The sequence below is a fragment of the Chaetodon auriga genome, chromosome 15, assembly GCF_051107435.1.
Source record: "Chaetodon auriga isolate fChaAug3 chromosome 15, fChaAug3.hap1, whole genome shotgun sequence".
Classification (NCBI taxonomy): domain Eukaryota; kingdom Metazoa; phylum Chordata; class Actinopteri; order Chaetodontiformes; family Chaetodontidae; genus Chaetodon; species Chaetodon auriga.
Window position 1 is genome coordinate 21,201,816 of NC_135088.1, and position 16,105 is coordinate 21,217,920.

At 40.1% G+C, this 16,105-nt stretch overlaps 2 protein-coding genes across 2 annotated transcripts; both read left to right on the top strand.

The window, feature by feature from the left end:
• On the top strand, positions 1 to 9,725 carry LOC143332706 (collagenase 3). The gene is made up of 10 exons (XM_076750450.1): positions 1 to 290; positions 3,591 to 3,847; positions 4,669 to 4,817; positions 5,759 to 5,884; positions 6,333 to 6,494; positions 7,446 to 7,575; positions 7,693 to 7,829; positions 7,976 to 8,135; positions 8,562 to 8,662; positions 9,511 to 9,725. Exons 1-10 carry the CDS (start codon positions 153 to 155, stop codon positions 9,636 to 9,638), a joined length of 1,488 nt encoding a protein of 495 aa, XP_076606565.1. The 5' UTR covers positions 1 to 152; the 3' UTR covers positions 9,639 to 9,725.
• Positions 9,726 to 11,413: 1,688 nt separating this feature from the next.
• Positions 11,414 to 14,227, top strand: mmp13a (matrix metallopeptidase 13a). Its single transcript, XM_076750447.1, has 10 exons — positions 11,414 to 11,534; positions 11,750 to 11,997; positions 12,085 to 12,233; positions 12,401 to 12,529; positions 12,653 to 12,814; positions 12,940 to 13,069; positions 13,183 to 13,316; positions 13,435 to 13,594; positions 13,698 to 13,801; positions 13,901 to 14,227. The coding sequence occupies exons 1-10, from the start codon at positions 11,436 to 11,438 to the stop codon at positions 14,008 to 14,010; spliced, it is 1,425 nt and encodes a 474-aa protein (XP_076606562.1). The 5' UTR covers positions 11,414 to 11,435; the 3' UTR covers positions 14,011 to 14,227.
• Positions 14,228 to 16,105: the final 1,878 nt, after the last annotated feature.

The window sequence follows — 16,105 nt, forward strand, 5'->3', positions numbered from 1 at the left end:
TGTGCGGAGCCACCTCGCCGTTCTTGTTGGGACAGGAGCATTCTCACATAATTAGCAGGTGGTCCCCACTGCAGCTTTGCATACAGCCCTGTGTATCAGCAGCTGCACTTCTCAAAGAAAGCCTGACTTGCTGGGACTCCTACCTGTCAAACATGAGGATGCTCTGGCTGAGTCTTCTGACTCTTTTGATGCCTGGCAAGACTCCTGTCACAGCCTTACCTCTTCGAACCCCAGAACTGCCTATACGACCCCATGCTGGACTATCTGAGGCTGATCAGGAGTTTGCAGAGGTATTTGCTGATTTATACTTGGGATATGACCCCTATAAGAAAAGATGGGAAACTGCCAGCTAGGTTTACAAGTCTCTGTGCTGGGGCAGTCTTGTTTGATTTATGGGAGCTTCACTCTGGATAGCTTTATGGCTTCACTATCTTTGTCTAAGTGGAGCTTTGCTCAAGTATGGCTGGTTTGTTAGTTCAACTAAGTTCCCTAAAAGCTTCTTCAATGGCATTATTGTTGACCCAGTGATAGGATGTGTTTCTGTTTCCAGAAAAATACGTCTATGGCTCCAGATATCCTTTTCCACAGGTCCAGACATTTATTTACCTTGCATGACAAGTTATGTGCTTGTGCCCAAACCACTGTGGTTCAGACCAAACAGTGTCCCATGAGGAACAGCTGGCAGCTTCCAGCATGGTTTAGGTGTGAGAGAGAGAGAAGCAACCTTTAATTCCAATGGTTGCCCCGAAAGCGGTTTGCCTAGATGCTGCTATAGCATCAGTGATATCACAACTGAAGAGAATTTCTTCATTCAAAGAGGCGCGAAGAACAACACTAAAGGCTTTTCTCAAACAAAAAGATGCTTTTCATTCTTCTCTCCACTGGCCTCAGCAGTCCCACTACATCATATGGTTCGTTGATCTGATGGATTGAAGTTAGCCTGTGATTGATAGACATATGACGCTGCCAAGTATTTTTTGAAAGTGCATGCCATTTTAAAAACTCTTTGCATGGATGACTTCCCAGATGTTCTATGTAACAAACATCTGGTGCATCAGGTCACATCAGGCCATATAAAATTGTTTGTAGAATTATTCATACAGGGATTCTCCTTAAATATGTATGACTATAGAAGCAATCATTCCATGCGGACTGTGTTTGTGACTTGTTACATAGACAAACATTCTCTGGAGGTAAAATGGACTTTCCTTTTCCTTTTTCACTGATGGAAGTCATAGCTTTCCTTCCATTTTTTCACCAGTACACACTACTACATCCCAAACTTCTATTCTATAAGATGAAAGTAACCATCTAAAGTATCAAAAACGTTTACAGCCACACAAAAGTTAATGTTGATTAATGACTTGGAGGAGAGAGTACCCACAGAGTTTAGTCAGAGCTAGCTGTGTTTTTATTGTGGAGCAAGATCAGGTTCAATTCAGCCACCAGAACAAGAACAGCAGATCACTCACTAATTGAAATGCGCCTTGATGGATAAATCTCTTTGCCTTGCACATGTCTACACCGCTGCACTGTATTTCACCCTCTAAACTCTCCAATAATCAGCTTGCTCTGCTGGAAGCTGAGAGCTGCTGTGCTCACTGTTCACTGTTGTTTTATAAGGCACAACTTTGATTTCTTATAATAATGAGATAACAAGAAAAGATAATTTCCTAATTAGATAACTAATTAATTTCTGCAACTTCTGCCTGTGTGAAACTTTAACTGAAGTACAATGTGATGCAAGATTCGTTATGAGCTCTGCTTTTGATGTCTGTCCTTTGAGCTTCACTGGAAGGCTGTCTAGACTCACTTTCCAAGAAGACAGAAGGAGATGTGATGTCTACAATGCCAGCGTCATCGTAGTGACAGATAGTGAAGTCAGATAGCAGCAGTAAAGATATGAGGAACTGCAGCCACACACGAAGTGACAGTTAGTGATAACATTTGCCAAGTGAAACATATTTATGACTCCCAGTCCTGTGTTTGAATGCCAGCTTGCTGTTGGAATGATCTTGATCATCAGTTTTCCAACATTTAACTAACATTTTCTGATGAATAGTAACAATGGATTTATTTTACTGAAATTTTTTATATTCAGTAAAATGTTAAATTCTCCACACTGTAAGGAATTCAATTCTGCTGGAGAGTTACTGGGTTAAAGGCTTTAGATTGAAATTCAGTGTATTCTGAATACTGACTGAATTGTGTCTGTAATCTATCAAAGGCTGTCAAGTGTTCAGAGTTGGTTGGAGTCATACCTGACAGGAACAAAGATCAGATATGTTTACATTTCCCATTTCGCACTAATGTCTATACACAAGGCTAGTTCTTCAATAATGCTTATTATTATTATTATTTACATTGTAGTATGTTTTGTCCAAACATATTTATATGAACCTAAAACAGAAGGATTTATTAGTATGTGGACAGCCACTGAAGTCCTTAGATGGACTTTTAATAATACTTTTAATAATAGAATTATAAAATTGTAATATTTATTAACTTTTTCCTCCCTTGTTGCTGTGCTTTGATTTTTCGGTATGACTTTTTTTTTTTAATTTGAGTTCATATGCAAACAATCAGCGCTCAGATTAAAGAGGTGTTTCAGTAAATGGAGCATTTTGCCATAAAGAATAATACAAGCTTTAGTAATCCTGTAAGTCAGAAGCTACAGCATCTTTATAGCTTGTGTGGTTATTGTTGACACCTACAATTACATGAGCAAAGTTTCTGTACCCTGCTCTTATCAAAGGCTTGAGAAAATGGTTGGAATGTTTACTGTAAAGTCGGGAAGGCAAGGCAAGGCAAGTCGATTTGTGTAGCACATATCAACAACGAGGCAATTAAGTGCTTAACATACGACATAGAAGGCATTAATACGACATGTAAAAGAAAGACAAGGCAATAGAAAATGTCTCTTAAGACAACCAAACAAGTAAAATTGCAGTGCAGTGCAAGATATGAATAAATAATCCCAAGTTTAACTTCGTTAAATGCAATAGCAAACAGCAAAGTTGTAAGACCTGATTTCAAATAACAATTCATTTCACATATGTGGAGTATAAAAACTGAACGCTGCTTCTCCGTGTTTAGTTTGGACTCTGGGGACAGTAAGACGACCTGTCCCAGACCATCTGAGAGGTCCAGAGGCTTTGTAACAGAAAGCAGATCAGAAATGTGTTTTGACTCTAAACCATTCAGTGCTTTTTAAACCAAGTGCACTATTTTAAGTCACTTCTTTGACACAGGAAGCCAGTGTAAAGCTCTGAGAAGTGCAGTGATGAGATCCACACAGTAGCATTCTGAATCAGCTGCAGCTGTCAGGTCAAACTTGCTAGCGTGACATTGTGAGAAAACAAATGAAGGAATTTAGCTTCCTACAACTTGTTTTCAAGCTTCTCATATCAGCATGTGATGTCTTTTCTGCATGACAGATAGATTGTGAAACCCTTTAGGCACAGAGAGAAGAAAACATTAACGAAGAACACTGTTTCTTGTTTGAATGGTGTTGCTCAGTTTGACATACATTCATTACCTTATAGCTGATTGTAATGCATTACATGTACTGACTGAGTTATCCTCCTCAGGCGTATCTAAGACACTTCTATGGCTACAAGCCCAAGTCTGAGAGACGGAGGAGGACTGCAGACACAGATGTAGATGTTGATTGGACGACTGAACTCTGTGATAAGGTCCAGAAGATGCAGCGCTTCTCTGGTTTGCCTCCAAGTGGAGAGCTGACTAAGGAGACTCTGGCAGTCATGAAGAGGCCACGCTGTGGACTGTCAGATGTGGAACGATTTGGAGAGACAATTCGCTGGAAGAAGAGGACCCTCAGCTATAGGTTAGAAATGTTCACTAAGCAGTGCAGCTAAACTGGCTGATTTTCACTAAAGTGCCAGTACATCCCATCAGGCTAAATCACAGACTGCAACAATGAAGGTCATCCCTGTACCACTGTGAAGCTGTAACAGGCACAGTAGTCCATTGAGCTAAATGCTAACACAGGCATGGCAACAAGAACACAATAACAATGCTAACAGGCTAATGTTTAGCAAGTGTAATACTACCATGATCTCCACCTTAGCTGTTAACATTTGCAAATTAGCACTAATCCAGCCAAGGAAGGAGGGAATGTCTGTAGTTTTGCACATATTTTAATCATAAAAAGGATCATCAAAGTGAATACAATTCATTCTGAGGACATGAATGTCTGCACCAAATTTCACAGCAATGCATGTGATAGTTGTTAACATTTTACTCAAAACCACAAGTGTGAACCTGATGGTGGTTCACAGATGTTTGTGCTAAATTTTGTGCCAATCCATTCAGTAGACGTTGAGATATTTCTTTGGAAGTGAAAACTTGCTGATGCTGATACAGGAAAAGTTAGGGGATCACCAAAGTCAGTAGGGTTCATCTTCTGGGTACCGTGAATGTTTGTGCAAACTTTTATAGCAATCCATGCACTGTTTGTGAAGATATTTTAGTATGCACCCAAGTGGTGGACTAACAGGATAGACACTGCTAAAAATGTCACGTCAAAAGATTATTCTACTGTTATTATCCCTGCAACAGCTGAGAAAAGTGAGACAAAAAGCATTAAATGTAACAATGAGGAAAGATTATCATATCAATGAGTAACATTCTATCCTCGTTCCTTAGGATCGCTCGCTACAATCTGCCCATCCCAGCCTCAAAGGTTCACAAAGTCTTGAGAGCAGCATGGAAGCTCTGGTCCAATGTTACACCACTGAAATTTCGCAAGAGGCGCAGGAAGGAGGCTGACATTGTCATCTCCTTCTACAACAGCGGTGAGCTCTAAAGAGACCAGCACTGGGTTGTACCAGCTATGTGTAAGTTCAAACATAGCCTAGTTTGAACCTCATTTCTCACAGGTTAGCTTATGTACTACTAACATTTCAAGGGTTGCACCAGTGGAAATAGTTACAATGAAGAGATAAGTTACAACTCCAGTCTTGTACATATTCCTAAGTAGGTGTTAAATCCTCTGCAAAAAAGAAAAAAAAATGATCGGCATGGAGCATCATTTTGAAAGGTGGAGTGAATTATTACTGGCTGTTTTGCATCTGCAGCATGTTCTCCATGATGGCAAACTGCTCCTGTAACAGTACACAAACTAACATCAGCACAGCATTATACTGTGTTACAGGGCTAACAAAGCTGGTAACTACCGTCATAGTGTTGACAGGCAAATATATAGAGTTGGACAACTTTCTAATTAACTACTAAGCTGTCATTACATGTTTGTTTAAGTGTTAGAATTCATCTGCCCAATAATAATGTACCATTATATCAACCTGTTATAGTTGATGGTGTCACCACTCAATGTCATTGTCATGTTGCATGAGCTGTGGATTAAGACTGTATAGTTATCAGCTAATCATAATACTTTTTCCTAGTTTAGTACCTTTTTGTTGTTGTTTGATTAACAAAAGCTATTGTTGGCCGTCAGCCTCTTTGCTACTGTGAAAGAGACATAAAGCAGTAATGAACACTGCATTAAGAATAGTGCTTTTCACCGATTGGCCAAAGGAAGTGAAAATGTCATTTTCTACAACAATATTTTGGTTAGTTCGGATTTTACGCCACAGTAGGTAAGATAAGCTTTTGTTTCAAACTAACTTAAGAGGGAACTTCTGTATAGCTGGTGCACCGGGACACTGTCCTCAGTCCTGCAGTGACACATAGCGTAAAGGATTTACTGAATATAATGGTTAACTGTGTGTTGCAGACCATAAGGATGGCTCACCTTTTGATGGCAAAGGGGGAATCCTGGCTCATGCCTTTCTGCCCGGGTATGGTATTGGTGGAGACGTGCACTTTGATGCTGATGAAGATTGGAGCTTTAATTCTACAGGTACTGAAGCTGGAAACTCTTACATCTGTCTGGTAAAAATTAAGCTACAGCCAGTATCTGATTAGCTTAGCACAAAGACTTGAAGCAGGGCAAACAGCAAGCCTGACTCTGTTAAATTAAAGAAAATATGCCAGGACATCCAGTCTAAAAACTAATCTTATCAGCTGCTGGCTGTAGCTCCATATTTAACTTAGTGGTAACTATCTTCCCATCTGACATTTAGCAAGAATGTGAATAAGCATAATTTGTAAAATGACGTACTACTCCTTTAATTTCATCAGAATAATCATGAAATAATGTAAAATGCATAGATTTTGCATATGCTATTTATCACATTTCAAAGCATATTGACACAGATCATAGAAGACAAGTCTGAATTTGAAAGAAAATGTTTGTCCTTTCCTCTCTGTGCCATAAAGCCCTCATAAGGCTTGTGTTCCTGCTCCAGGTTTCAACCTATTTGCTGTAACAGTCCATGAATTTGGCCATGCGCTTGGCCTGCCCCACTCAAGTGACCCCGGAGCTGTCATGTACCCAGCGTACAACTTTGCCCCCAACTATGAGCTTCAGCTCTCCTTTCGCGATGTCAAAGATATCCAACACCTGTATGGTGAGTTCAGTTGGATTCAAAAGATGAAGCAACATTTCACTCGTGGATCACACACCACACACTGTGACTGCATTGTGAGATACACTGTTTAACCTGCTAGCTTCAAAATAAGCTCATCTTAACCTTTAGTTTACTCTCAACATCAAAGTTTATTCATGTTTTGAAGTGATTACACACACGTATATTGCTCAGCATTAGCCTATGAAATATTTCCATGTCAGTTCAGTCACATGCTCAAAATTAGTATGTATACATGGAGACACTGTAATCAGTCATTTGTTGTAGAAGTCACTGTGAATTTCTTCCCACAGCAGTCATGTAATAAACCAGCGCCAATGCTAAAAACCACAACATCCTCTTTCTAATGTTTCTTCATCTGTCAGTGAAGTCACTGGATAATGATCAGCGTCACACTGCTTTCTATGTAAAACCTCAAATTCTCAGCATGATACATCATTTTTTCATTATGACATCCTGTAGATCTGAAAGGAATACATAAGAGAGTCAGGTACATCAGCAAACAAATGCATTATGGTTAAATCACATTAACAATACAGTTTATGACATTAGACATTCACATGTGAATGTAAGACACATATGTATAGGCTGATAATATAAATCTGTGTTTTAACTGACAAAATCAGCTCATTCGGAAAAATGAAATCTGGGATGGATAACACATAAACGTCCATTAATGATGCATTTTTTATGTTGATCATATCTGTGGTCATAACTTTTAGAGACATCTTCCACACATGTGACTTTGTCTTAGAATTGATGACATTATTTGCAGATGATATATCCTTTTGAATCACGTTGTCTTTGCACTTCACTCAGCTTTTATTTGACTTTATTTGTAAAGAAAATGCTGAGCTGGGTACATCTCAAAGGTTGGTGTCTTACAGCTTTTATCGAAAAGGCACTTGAACTGTTCACTTGTGTTACCTGCAGGTGTCAGTCCCAATTTCGCTTCACTGTTCTCAGAAAAACCTCCTCCAAGAACACCTGACAAATGTGATCCACATTTGTCGTTTGATGCTGTGACAGAATTACAACAGGAGGTCCTGTTTTTCAAAGACAGGTGGGTAAGGCGTCCCTTACTTATGTGTACATCCTGAAGGGTGACAGACAGACTTGATTCTCACCTGGACAAAAACATTACTGAGATGGTGTTTGAAATCATTTTCTGTCTTTTCAGATTTATGTGGCGCAAACATCCTCAGTTTGATGAAACTGCAATCACTCTGATTAGCAGCCTGTGGCCAGACACTGTGCCTCCCTACTTAGATGCTGTCTATGAGAATGTGGAGAAGAATGTTATTATGTTTTTCAAAGGTAAAATAAAATAATATACTAAAAGAGCAATATGAGTTATGCTATGCAACTGTCTTTTCTAATGAAAAAGCAAGTATACCTGAATGGGTAGTGGATATGAAATACATTGTATCTGTAAATGTGAAACAGTGGTGTCTTTGTCTCAGGCCATCAGTACTGGATGCTCAGGCAGTTAACGCTTCAGGAGGGCTTTCCAAGAAACATCTCTGACTTGGGCTTCCCCTCAAGAATAAAATCTGTAGATGCTGCTCTTCACTTCAGAAATGACCGCTGCACTGTGTTCTTCACTGGCCATGAGTGTTGGAGGTATTTAAAGTCCTACAGTTTCCCTCAGATGTCTGTCCCATGTCCAGTCTTTACGCTAAGCTAAGCTGAGAAGAGAAATCCTTCCTCTGTTGCTCTTCCTGGGGTTTCTTCCATTTTTTTTCCATTCCAGTTTTTTCTTATCTGAATTGAGGACAGAGGGAGTCACATGATGTCGAGTGATTTGTAATATTGGGCTACATGAAATAGACTTGACTTGACTTGGGTTTTGATGTAATGACAACTTGCACATTTCCTGTGTGTGTAAAGCAGAGTGTTGTCACTGGCTTTGCTGTTTCTCATCCAGTGTGGGTTTTCACCAATTTATCAGGATGACTTCGTTGGCAGGCACTGTGGTTTGTCATGCAACCTATGAGCAGGAGAACAGAACCAAAGTTCCACCACGTTTTCTCTGTGCACGACATCTAGGTACAATGAGCAGCAGAAGATGATGGAAGGGTCACCGACACCTATAGAGCAGGAGTGGCCGGGGCTTCCATCTCCAATCGATGCAGCTGTCTTCTATGATGGTAGTTAGACCTTCATATTGTGCCTTCAGATTATTTTAACAAAATGCTTTCATTAAACTCTGATGCATTTCATATCGACACCAAGTGGGTTTCTTCATCTCCACCACTGAGTAATGGGCCAAGCCAAATAAAGCAGGACAAATGACTTGCAAGCACGATGATGAAACATAAAGCCCTCCATGCTGTAGAAATACATGCAGATACAATGGCAACTGCAGATGCACCAGTCTCACTCTTGTTTCCCCGCAAGTACTGATACTTAAACTTAGGGTGTTATCCAAGGTAATTCTGTCTCTCTTTGTTTGTACAGACATTGCTATGAAGTGCTTCACAGAAGCAAACAAAAAACTATGCAGGATATACTGCAGGGCTGCACAATGAAGCAGCTGTGATCTCCATCTACACACACAGAAAATACATTAACAGATATTCAAATATTTAAATTAGAATATGATATAAATAGTAAAATAGGCAATAAAAATAACAAACTCAAAGCTAAAAGTTGGACTAAAAGAAGAAATAAAACAGAAAAGGGAGTTTTGCCTTCCTGAAGAAATACAGTCCTTTCTAAGCTTTCTTTAGCAGGGTGATTTCTTGCAATGACAGATGGTGAAAGGGGTTACAAATCACTTCTTGTTCAATAAAGAGAATGATAAAACAAACATTAACATTCCCCACAGGAGGAGCAGGAGCTCCAGTGGCCTGCATCAGTTAACATCATGACTTTGAACAAATATAATCTGATGTTTTCAAAGATGTTTCACATACTGTTGCACCTTCAGTGATCCCTGCAGTATCGCCCTCATAATGTACATTTTACAGTAATAAATCTTCCCCATCCCCAACAGGATTTGTGCATTTCTTCAGGGGAAACATCCACTACAAATTTGACTCCAACTCCAAACACGTGGTCTCAACCAGCCCCGCTAATGACCTGCTGGAATGCAAGGAGATGAACGGCAATGAAATACTGTGAGAACGGAGATGACTGAAGGAAAGCACTCTGTTGTGTGTGTAGACACAAAGTTTTACAAGACTGTATGTTCAGCAATAACCACAATGTCTTCACTGTAATACCAAAGTGGGAACTGATGAATAATTCAGGAAACTAGTCAAAAGTGTTACCTCAGTGTGTAATACAGTGTTGTAATAATGGCATTTGTACCTTGTATTAATATAATTGTGGTTTATTGTGTGTGTGTGTGTGTGTGTGTGTGTGTGTGTGTGTTCTAGACAAACAGTAAAATGTATTTTATAGTTGTGCCTTTGCATCACTGTGACACTGGGACCTACTGGTCACCAATTCTGAGGCCAAAATGGTGAAAGAATTCTATTTTTCATGATTTAAAAAAGTTTATTTTCTATTGCAACACATTATTTCTCTCAGACTGTTTGCATTTACTGGCATTGATCAATTCACCTGAGACAGTACATTGCAGCAGACATTACTGTTCCTCCGTGTCCACTATTAGCTAACAATGACCAAAATGTAGCTTTCCACTAACACTGATACAGAGTCGTTACAGATTCTTAGGAACCTATCTGGATGGAAAATAACCACCTGTAGTTGAGTCACATAGCTCCTCTTTGAAGTCGAAAATCCTTTATGTTTCCTATGCAGGCCAGCACATATTAATTTGTTATGGAATAAACTGATTTTAATGTTTTCATAAACTCTGTTGCAGCTACAGTAGAAAAGATAATGAAGCCAGAGCGAATATGATTTTTCCAGATTTACTGAGGGCGGTTTTGGTTTTATGATGTGGTTTCTGAATAAAATTGCACAGCATAATGAATGACTGCCAACTATAAGGACGTCCTCACCTGTAAGAACTGCTCATCTGAACTGGATGGTAACATTTCATGACGATGTGACACAGAAGAAACAATGTGAGGACTGGAGAGCAGCGGTCAGGAGTCAGTGTCAGAGTGCTGGTGACAGACTGGCTTAGAAAAACCTGAGGCTCAAGTGGGACAAACGTACATTAAATAAAGCACAGATAAAGAATACAACACTGACCGATTCATCATTCATTTTACATTCTGGTCCAATATTTCAATACCTAATAGTATTGAACATAATCTAAGATATGTTCATTGTCAACCTGTGAACCAAGACCGTTATGTTTTCGGTGCTGTTTATAGCATTTGTTTTTTCTATTTCTTTGTTATTTTAATAACTGCTTTACTGATTTTTAATCACATTTGATGGAAAATTAGGAAAATTACACCTCATTTTAATCAATTTTCATATTCAGACATTTTAATATGAACTATTGCAATTACCTGACTTCAAAGAATCTACCACACACATGTCTACCGCTGCTTTCAACACTTTGAAATGTTTATGTCTTACATTGTTACACATGTATTTTTTCCTTTTAATTGATTTTGTTAGCAACAGAGTACATTTTTTTCATGAGATATACAACTGAGAACTGATTCTGCTAAAAAAAAAAACTTAAACTAAATATGCAAGTGAATCTAAAAATCACATACAAGTAGTACTTCAGCAGATTCATGAGATAGTTTTATCTTTAGTTCATGAAAATCTTCCAGTTCACAGTCTGTTACATGTCACAGTCTTAAATGTGTCATGTTGTCATCATTACGGTGCCTTGTTTTGGGAAACTTTTCGCATGATGAGCAATCCAAGTCCAACTTCCTCTCTTATCCATAAAAGGAACATTGAGTCACTGGGTGAAGCAGGTAACACTCCCTGTCCTCAGCCTTTATAAGAGCTGCCTCCAGCACAACCTGCATTCAACCAACCATGAAGACCTTTAATCTGTGCGTTCTACTAAGCCTGGCAGTGACAGCTTACTGCGTGCCAATACCGCAGGCTACTGAGGAAGATGAACGTCTTGCAGAGGTATATATGTTTACTTTGCCTTTCAATACATGTATCTATGTTGCATTAAAGTACATGTGGAAACTTAAATGTCAGAGAAATTTTGTTAGGCTGTTACAAACGCAGAAAATGAGTACCTTCATCTCTGGGAGACACATCCCTTTTTCCTAGATTATATTATGTTGGTTCTACAGCTGACACATATTTAAGAATCCAACTCTTGCTGTCTTTTTCAGAGCTACCTGAAGAAATTCTTCAACCTAACAGAGGAGACTGGCCCAACTGTCAGACGTGCGATGAACCCGATTAGCAGGAAGCTGAGTGAGATGCAGAGATTCTTTGGTCTCGAGATCACCGGGACGCTGGATGCTGACACCTTGGCGATGATGAAGAAGCCTCGCTGTGGCGTTCCAGATGGCAACATTGCCCAGTTCTCCACGTTTGGAAATAATCTCAAGTGGAACAAAAACAGCCTGACCTACAGGTGAATGATCTAAAGAGAAAATGTTTCAGACTTACTGTAGGTGTTGCATGTACAGTAGTTGATTGTTGTTATTATTTTTCTGTGCAGGATAGAGAACTACACACCTGACATGTCTGTAGCAGAGATAGATGACTCCATAGAGAAAGCCCTGCAGGTTTGGGCCAAAGTCACTCCTCTGAGATTCACAAGAATCTACAGTGGCACTGCTGACATCATGATCTCCTTTGGCCGCCAATGTAAGCACAAACAACTTTTCCTGTGTCTTTCTCAGTTATACACACTCCCTATGCTCAGTTCAATGGTTTTTACATCCCACTGAGGTCTTGTTTTTACACTAACTCAGTTAATGGCTTGTAGCTGTATTTGGTTTTCAAATTCTGATATGAATATGTTCTTGCTACAGCACATGGTGATTATTACCCCTTTGATGGCCCTGATGGCACTCTTGCCCATGCCTTCGCCCCAGCCCCTGGCATTGGAGGAGATGCTCATTTTGACGATGATGAGACCTTCACTTTCCGCTCAAATACCGGTCAGTTTGCTGTTTATTCTTTGCATAGTGTCTCTTTTTCTGTCAGTGTGTGTTTTGACATGATGTTTGCTCATCATGGAGCGGAGCTGTAACTGACCTGTGATTCTGTGTTATCTGCTGTAGGCTACGTCCTCTTCATGGTGGCTGCCCATGAGTTTGGCCACTCCCTCGGCTTGTCTCACTCTGATGATCCCGGTGCGCTCATGTACCCTGTGTACACATACAGAGACCCAGACACCTTTGTTCTGCCCCGGGATGATGTCAACGGCATCCAGTCTCTCTATGGTTAGTACTAACTGGCTGGATCATTGATGCCTGTCTACACAAACAGGGCTTGACCAATATCCCTAAAAAAAACACAATCTATACAACTTTGATGCAATGACATGCTGATTTTATTTAATCTCCAGGTCCAAACCCCAGCACGGATCCCATTCAGCCTGAACCTGAGCCCCCCACCACCCCTGATGCCTGTGATTCAACCATGGTCTTGGATGCTGTTGCAACCCTGCGAGGAGAAATGCTCTTCTTCAAGGACAGGTATCAGACATGCAGTAGAATTCTCAAACAGCTGAATGCTGAAGTCCATAAAATGTTTCCTCTTTATAAAAGAGCCAATATCTAAACTAATTTCTGTTCTTATGTGTTCTCAGCTTCTTCTGGCGTAGTTACCCTCAGAGTAACACACCTCAGCAAAGTCTCATCACAAACTTCTGGCCCAATGCCCCCATCAACATCGACGCTGCTTATGAAAGCCAACAATCAGACAACGTATTGCTCTTTAAAGGTATTGTATTTCTTCTCTGAATTTACCCAAAGTTCCTAATCTGGCACTGTTTCCAAGACTGCACTCTTTACTGTTACAGGCATAGACGAAAAAGCATTTTCTTTTCATCTCTTTCCAGGTCGCAGTGTGTGGGCTTTCAGTGGCTATGATCTTGTACGTGGCTATCCTAAATCAATTTCCAGTTTTGGTCTGCCCAAAAACATAAAGAAAATCGATGCGGCCCTCTATGATGTCAGTTCTGGCAAGACTCTGTTCTTTGTGGGCAACAAGTACTACAGGTGTGTACAAATACTGTGCAGTTAAATGAATTCAGAGGACTGATTTAGGTAAGGTGATGAGGAGGAGGCTGAATCAGTCTAATTACTGTCTGTGTTTCTTCAGCTATGATGAGGCCAAAAAGACTATGGACCAGGGATTCCCCAAGATGTTGGATGAGACCTTCTCCGGCCTGACCGGCAAGGTGACTGCAGCTTTCCAGTACAGAGGTGAGTAACATTCAAAGCTTATCAGATTTTCCTAAATCGAGACTACTGAAAAGAAAAGAGGTTTTGTACAGAAATTGACAATGACCCTTTGCTCTGCAGGTTTTACTTACATCTACAGTGGACCCTACATGTTTGAGTACAGCATGGGCACCAAGAGGTTGTACCGTGTGCTGAGGAACAGCTACTTCCTGCGCTGCACTAACTTCTAGACCAGTTTACCTGCTAAGCTGTTTTTGCAGCCACTCAAAGTGACAATGAAGGCACCAGAATTTAGGTTTGCAGAATATGTAACAATATATTTAATAATATATAATTAATTGTTATACACTCGGGGGCATACACTGGATGTATGCCTTTCCTGAGAGCAGCACCTTATATATTTTTTAAATATCTTTTTTATTTTTGTGATATCAGCCATTGCTATGTTAAGTTAATTTAAGTCTTCTATCTTATTTTATTTATATTTGTTGTTTATTATGGCTTTTGCAATGCTTACATGGTGTTTAAGGAAGTTAAACTGTGGAACATGCTGAATAAATTCATTTTAACATTGTTACAATTGCACATGTACGTGCATATGCACACCACTGTGACAAAACATAAGTATATGTATGCAAAGTATAAAAAAATAAAGTTGTTTAATCAAATTTTGAAGTTTGTTACACCCTCATCCTTATTGTACTGAGACTTCAGCAGGTACAACATTCACCATGTTCAGTCCTGGTCCTGGGGCCCCTTCACGTTTCCCTGCTTCAACCCACCTGACTCAAATGAATGGTCCTTATCAGGCTTTTGCAGAGCTGGATGACAAGCTGATCATCTGAATGACGTGTGTTGAAGACATGCAGGAAGCCAAATGTTAAAGAATTTCCCAAATTGGGATCAATGAAGTAAAAGTCTAAGTCTAAACCAAACTCAAAAGTTTGACCAGATGATGGTGCTAGACACACACATGTGAGGGGAAGTGCAGAGGCAGGAGAAAATTCTCTGGATTCTCTAGAATCTCTGGATTTGTCTCTGTGCAACCAGTTTCACATTGTCATTTGATTCATTGATCGATGTCAACTTTCATCTGCTATAGCACAAACACAAAGACAGCTGAGGCTGAGGGGAGTGTCATCAGTTTGTTTTGCAAGTGTTTGGACAGATGAAAGTTTTGACCTGATGGTGGCGCTAGATGAAAAATTAAAAGACCAGCAAAGTTATTATAATGCATCATATATATATCAACTTAAATCACAATCCAATTCCCGTTGTTGTCTGGACCAAATTATTACAAATTATTATTTTTTGTGTATTAATTAGAACTTTTTATCTTTTCTGTAGATTCAGTGTTGCAAATTGTGGGATCAGTAGATGTTTTTTAAACATTGTTTTTTTTTCCACATGGGTCATGAGATTTTACAAAATGTTAAGTGTGTTTTCTAATATGCAGCTCAGATGTCATGCTCAGTCGGAAATATTTTAAAGGCAAAATGCCAAAGATGTCTAATTTGGAGTACTTTTGATGTCTGCGGGCACCCCTTCTAATTTGTGAGTTCAGGTCTTTCAAGCCAGTCCTGGAAGCAACATCAGCACATGAACTGTATGTCAGGAGCTTCCTGAAATAGGATTACATCGGCAAGCAGCTGCACGCAAGCTTCATCACAGTGCACAATGCCAGGGTCAGCTGGAGTGGTGTAAAGGATGCCAGCTGCACTCTAGAGCAGTGGGAACATGTTCTTTGTTGTGATGAATCATGGTTCACTATCTGGCAGACTGATGGACAAATCTGGGTTTGGCAGATGCCAAGAGAATGCCACCTACTGGACTGCACAGTGCCTGGTGTAAAGGTTGTTGGAGGAGGTACAGGGTCTAGGGCTGTTTTTCAGGGTTTGGCCTCGGGCCCTTGGTTCCAGTGAGGGGTGCTACAGGATATGATTATTATATATGATTTTAGCCAATGGGCGCTTCTGAATCTGTGGCAACAGTTTGAGATGCTTGGTGTTCCAGCATGACTGTTGCCCCTGTCCACAAGCGAGGTCCATAAGGACATGTTTAGATGAGTTTAGTGTGGAGGAAGTCAAGTGGCCCTCACAGAACCCTGACCTCAATCCCACTGAACATCTTCGGGAGGAATTAGAACGTCAGCTACGAGCCTGGTCTTCTTGCCCAACATCAGTGCCTGACCTCTCAAATGCTGTTTTGACTGAAGACAGACACACTCCAAAACCTCTTGGAAAGCCCTTCTAGAAGAGTGGCAGCTGCAGAGGGGTGTCCAACCCCACACTACTGTCCATGGTTTTAGAATGCAATGTCCAACAA

Excerpts from the sequence above, each read along its gene's own strand:
- LOC143332706 (XM_076750450.1), top strand. The coding sequence starts at position 153 with ATGAGGATGCTCTGGCTGAGTCTTCTGACTCTTTTGATGCCTGGCAAG. Across the intron at positions 291-3,590 it reads CTGATCAGGAGTTTGCAGAG|GCGTATCTAAGACACTTCTA; the intron begins GTATTTGCTGAT and ends TATCCTCCTCAG. Across the intron at positions 3,848-4,668 it reads AAGAGGACCCTCAGCTATAG|GATCGCTCGCTACAATCTGC; the intron begins GTTAGAAATGTT and ends CTCGTTCCTTAG.
- mmp13a (XM_076750447.1), top strand. The coding sequence starts at position 11,436 with ATGAAGACCTTTAATCTGTGCGTTCTACTAAGCCTGGCAGTGACAGCT. Across the intron at positions 11,998-12,084 it reads AAAAACAGCCTGACCTACAG|GATAGAGAACTACACACCTG; the intron begins GTGAATGATCTA and ends TTTTCTGTGCAG. Across the intron at positions 12,815-12,939 it reads CGGCATCCAGTCTCTCTATG|GTCCAAACCCCAGCACGGAT; the intron begins GTTAGTACTAAC and ends TTTAATCTCCAG.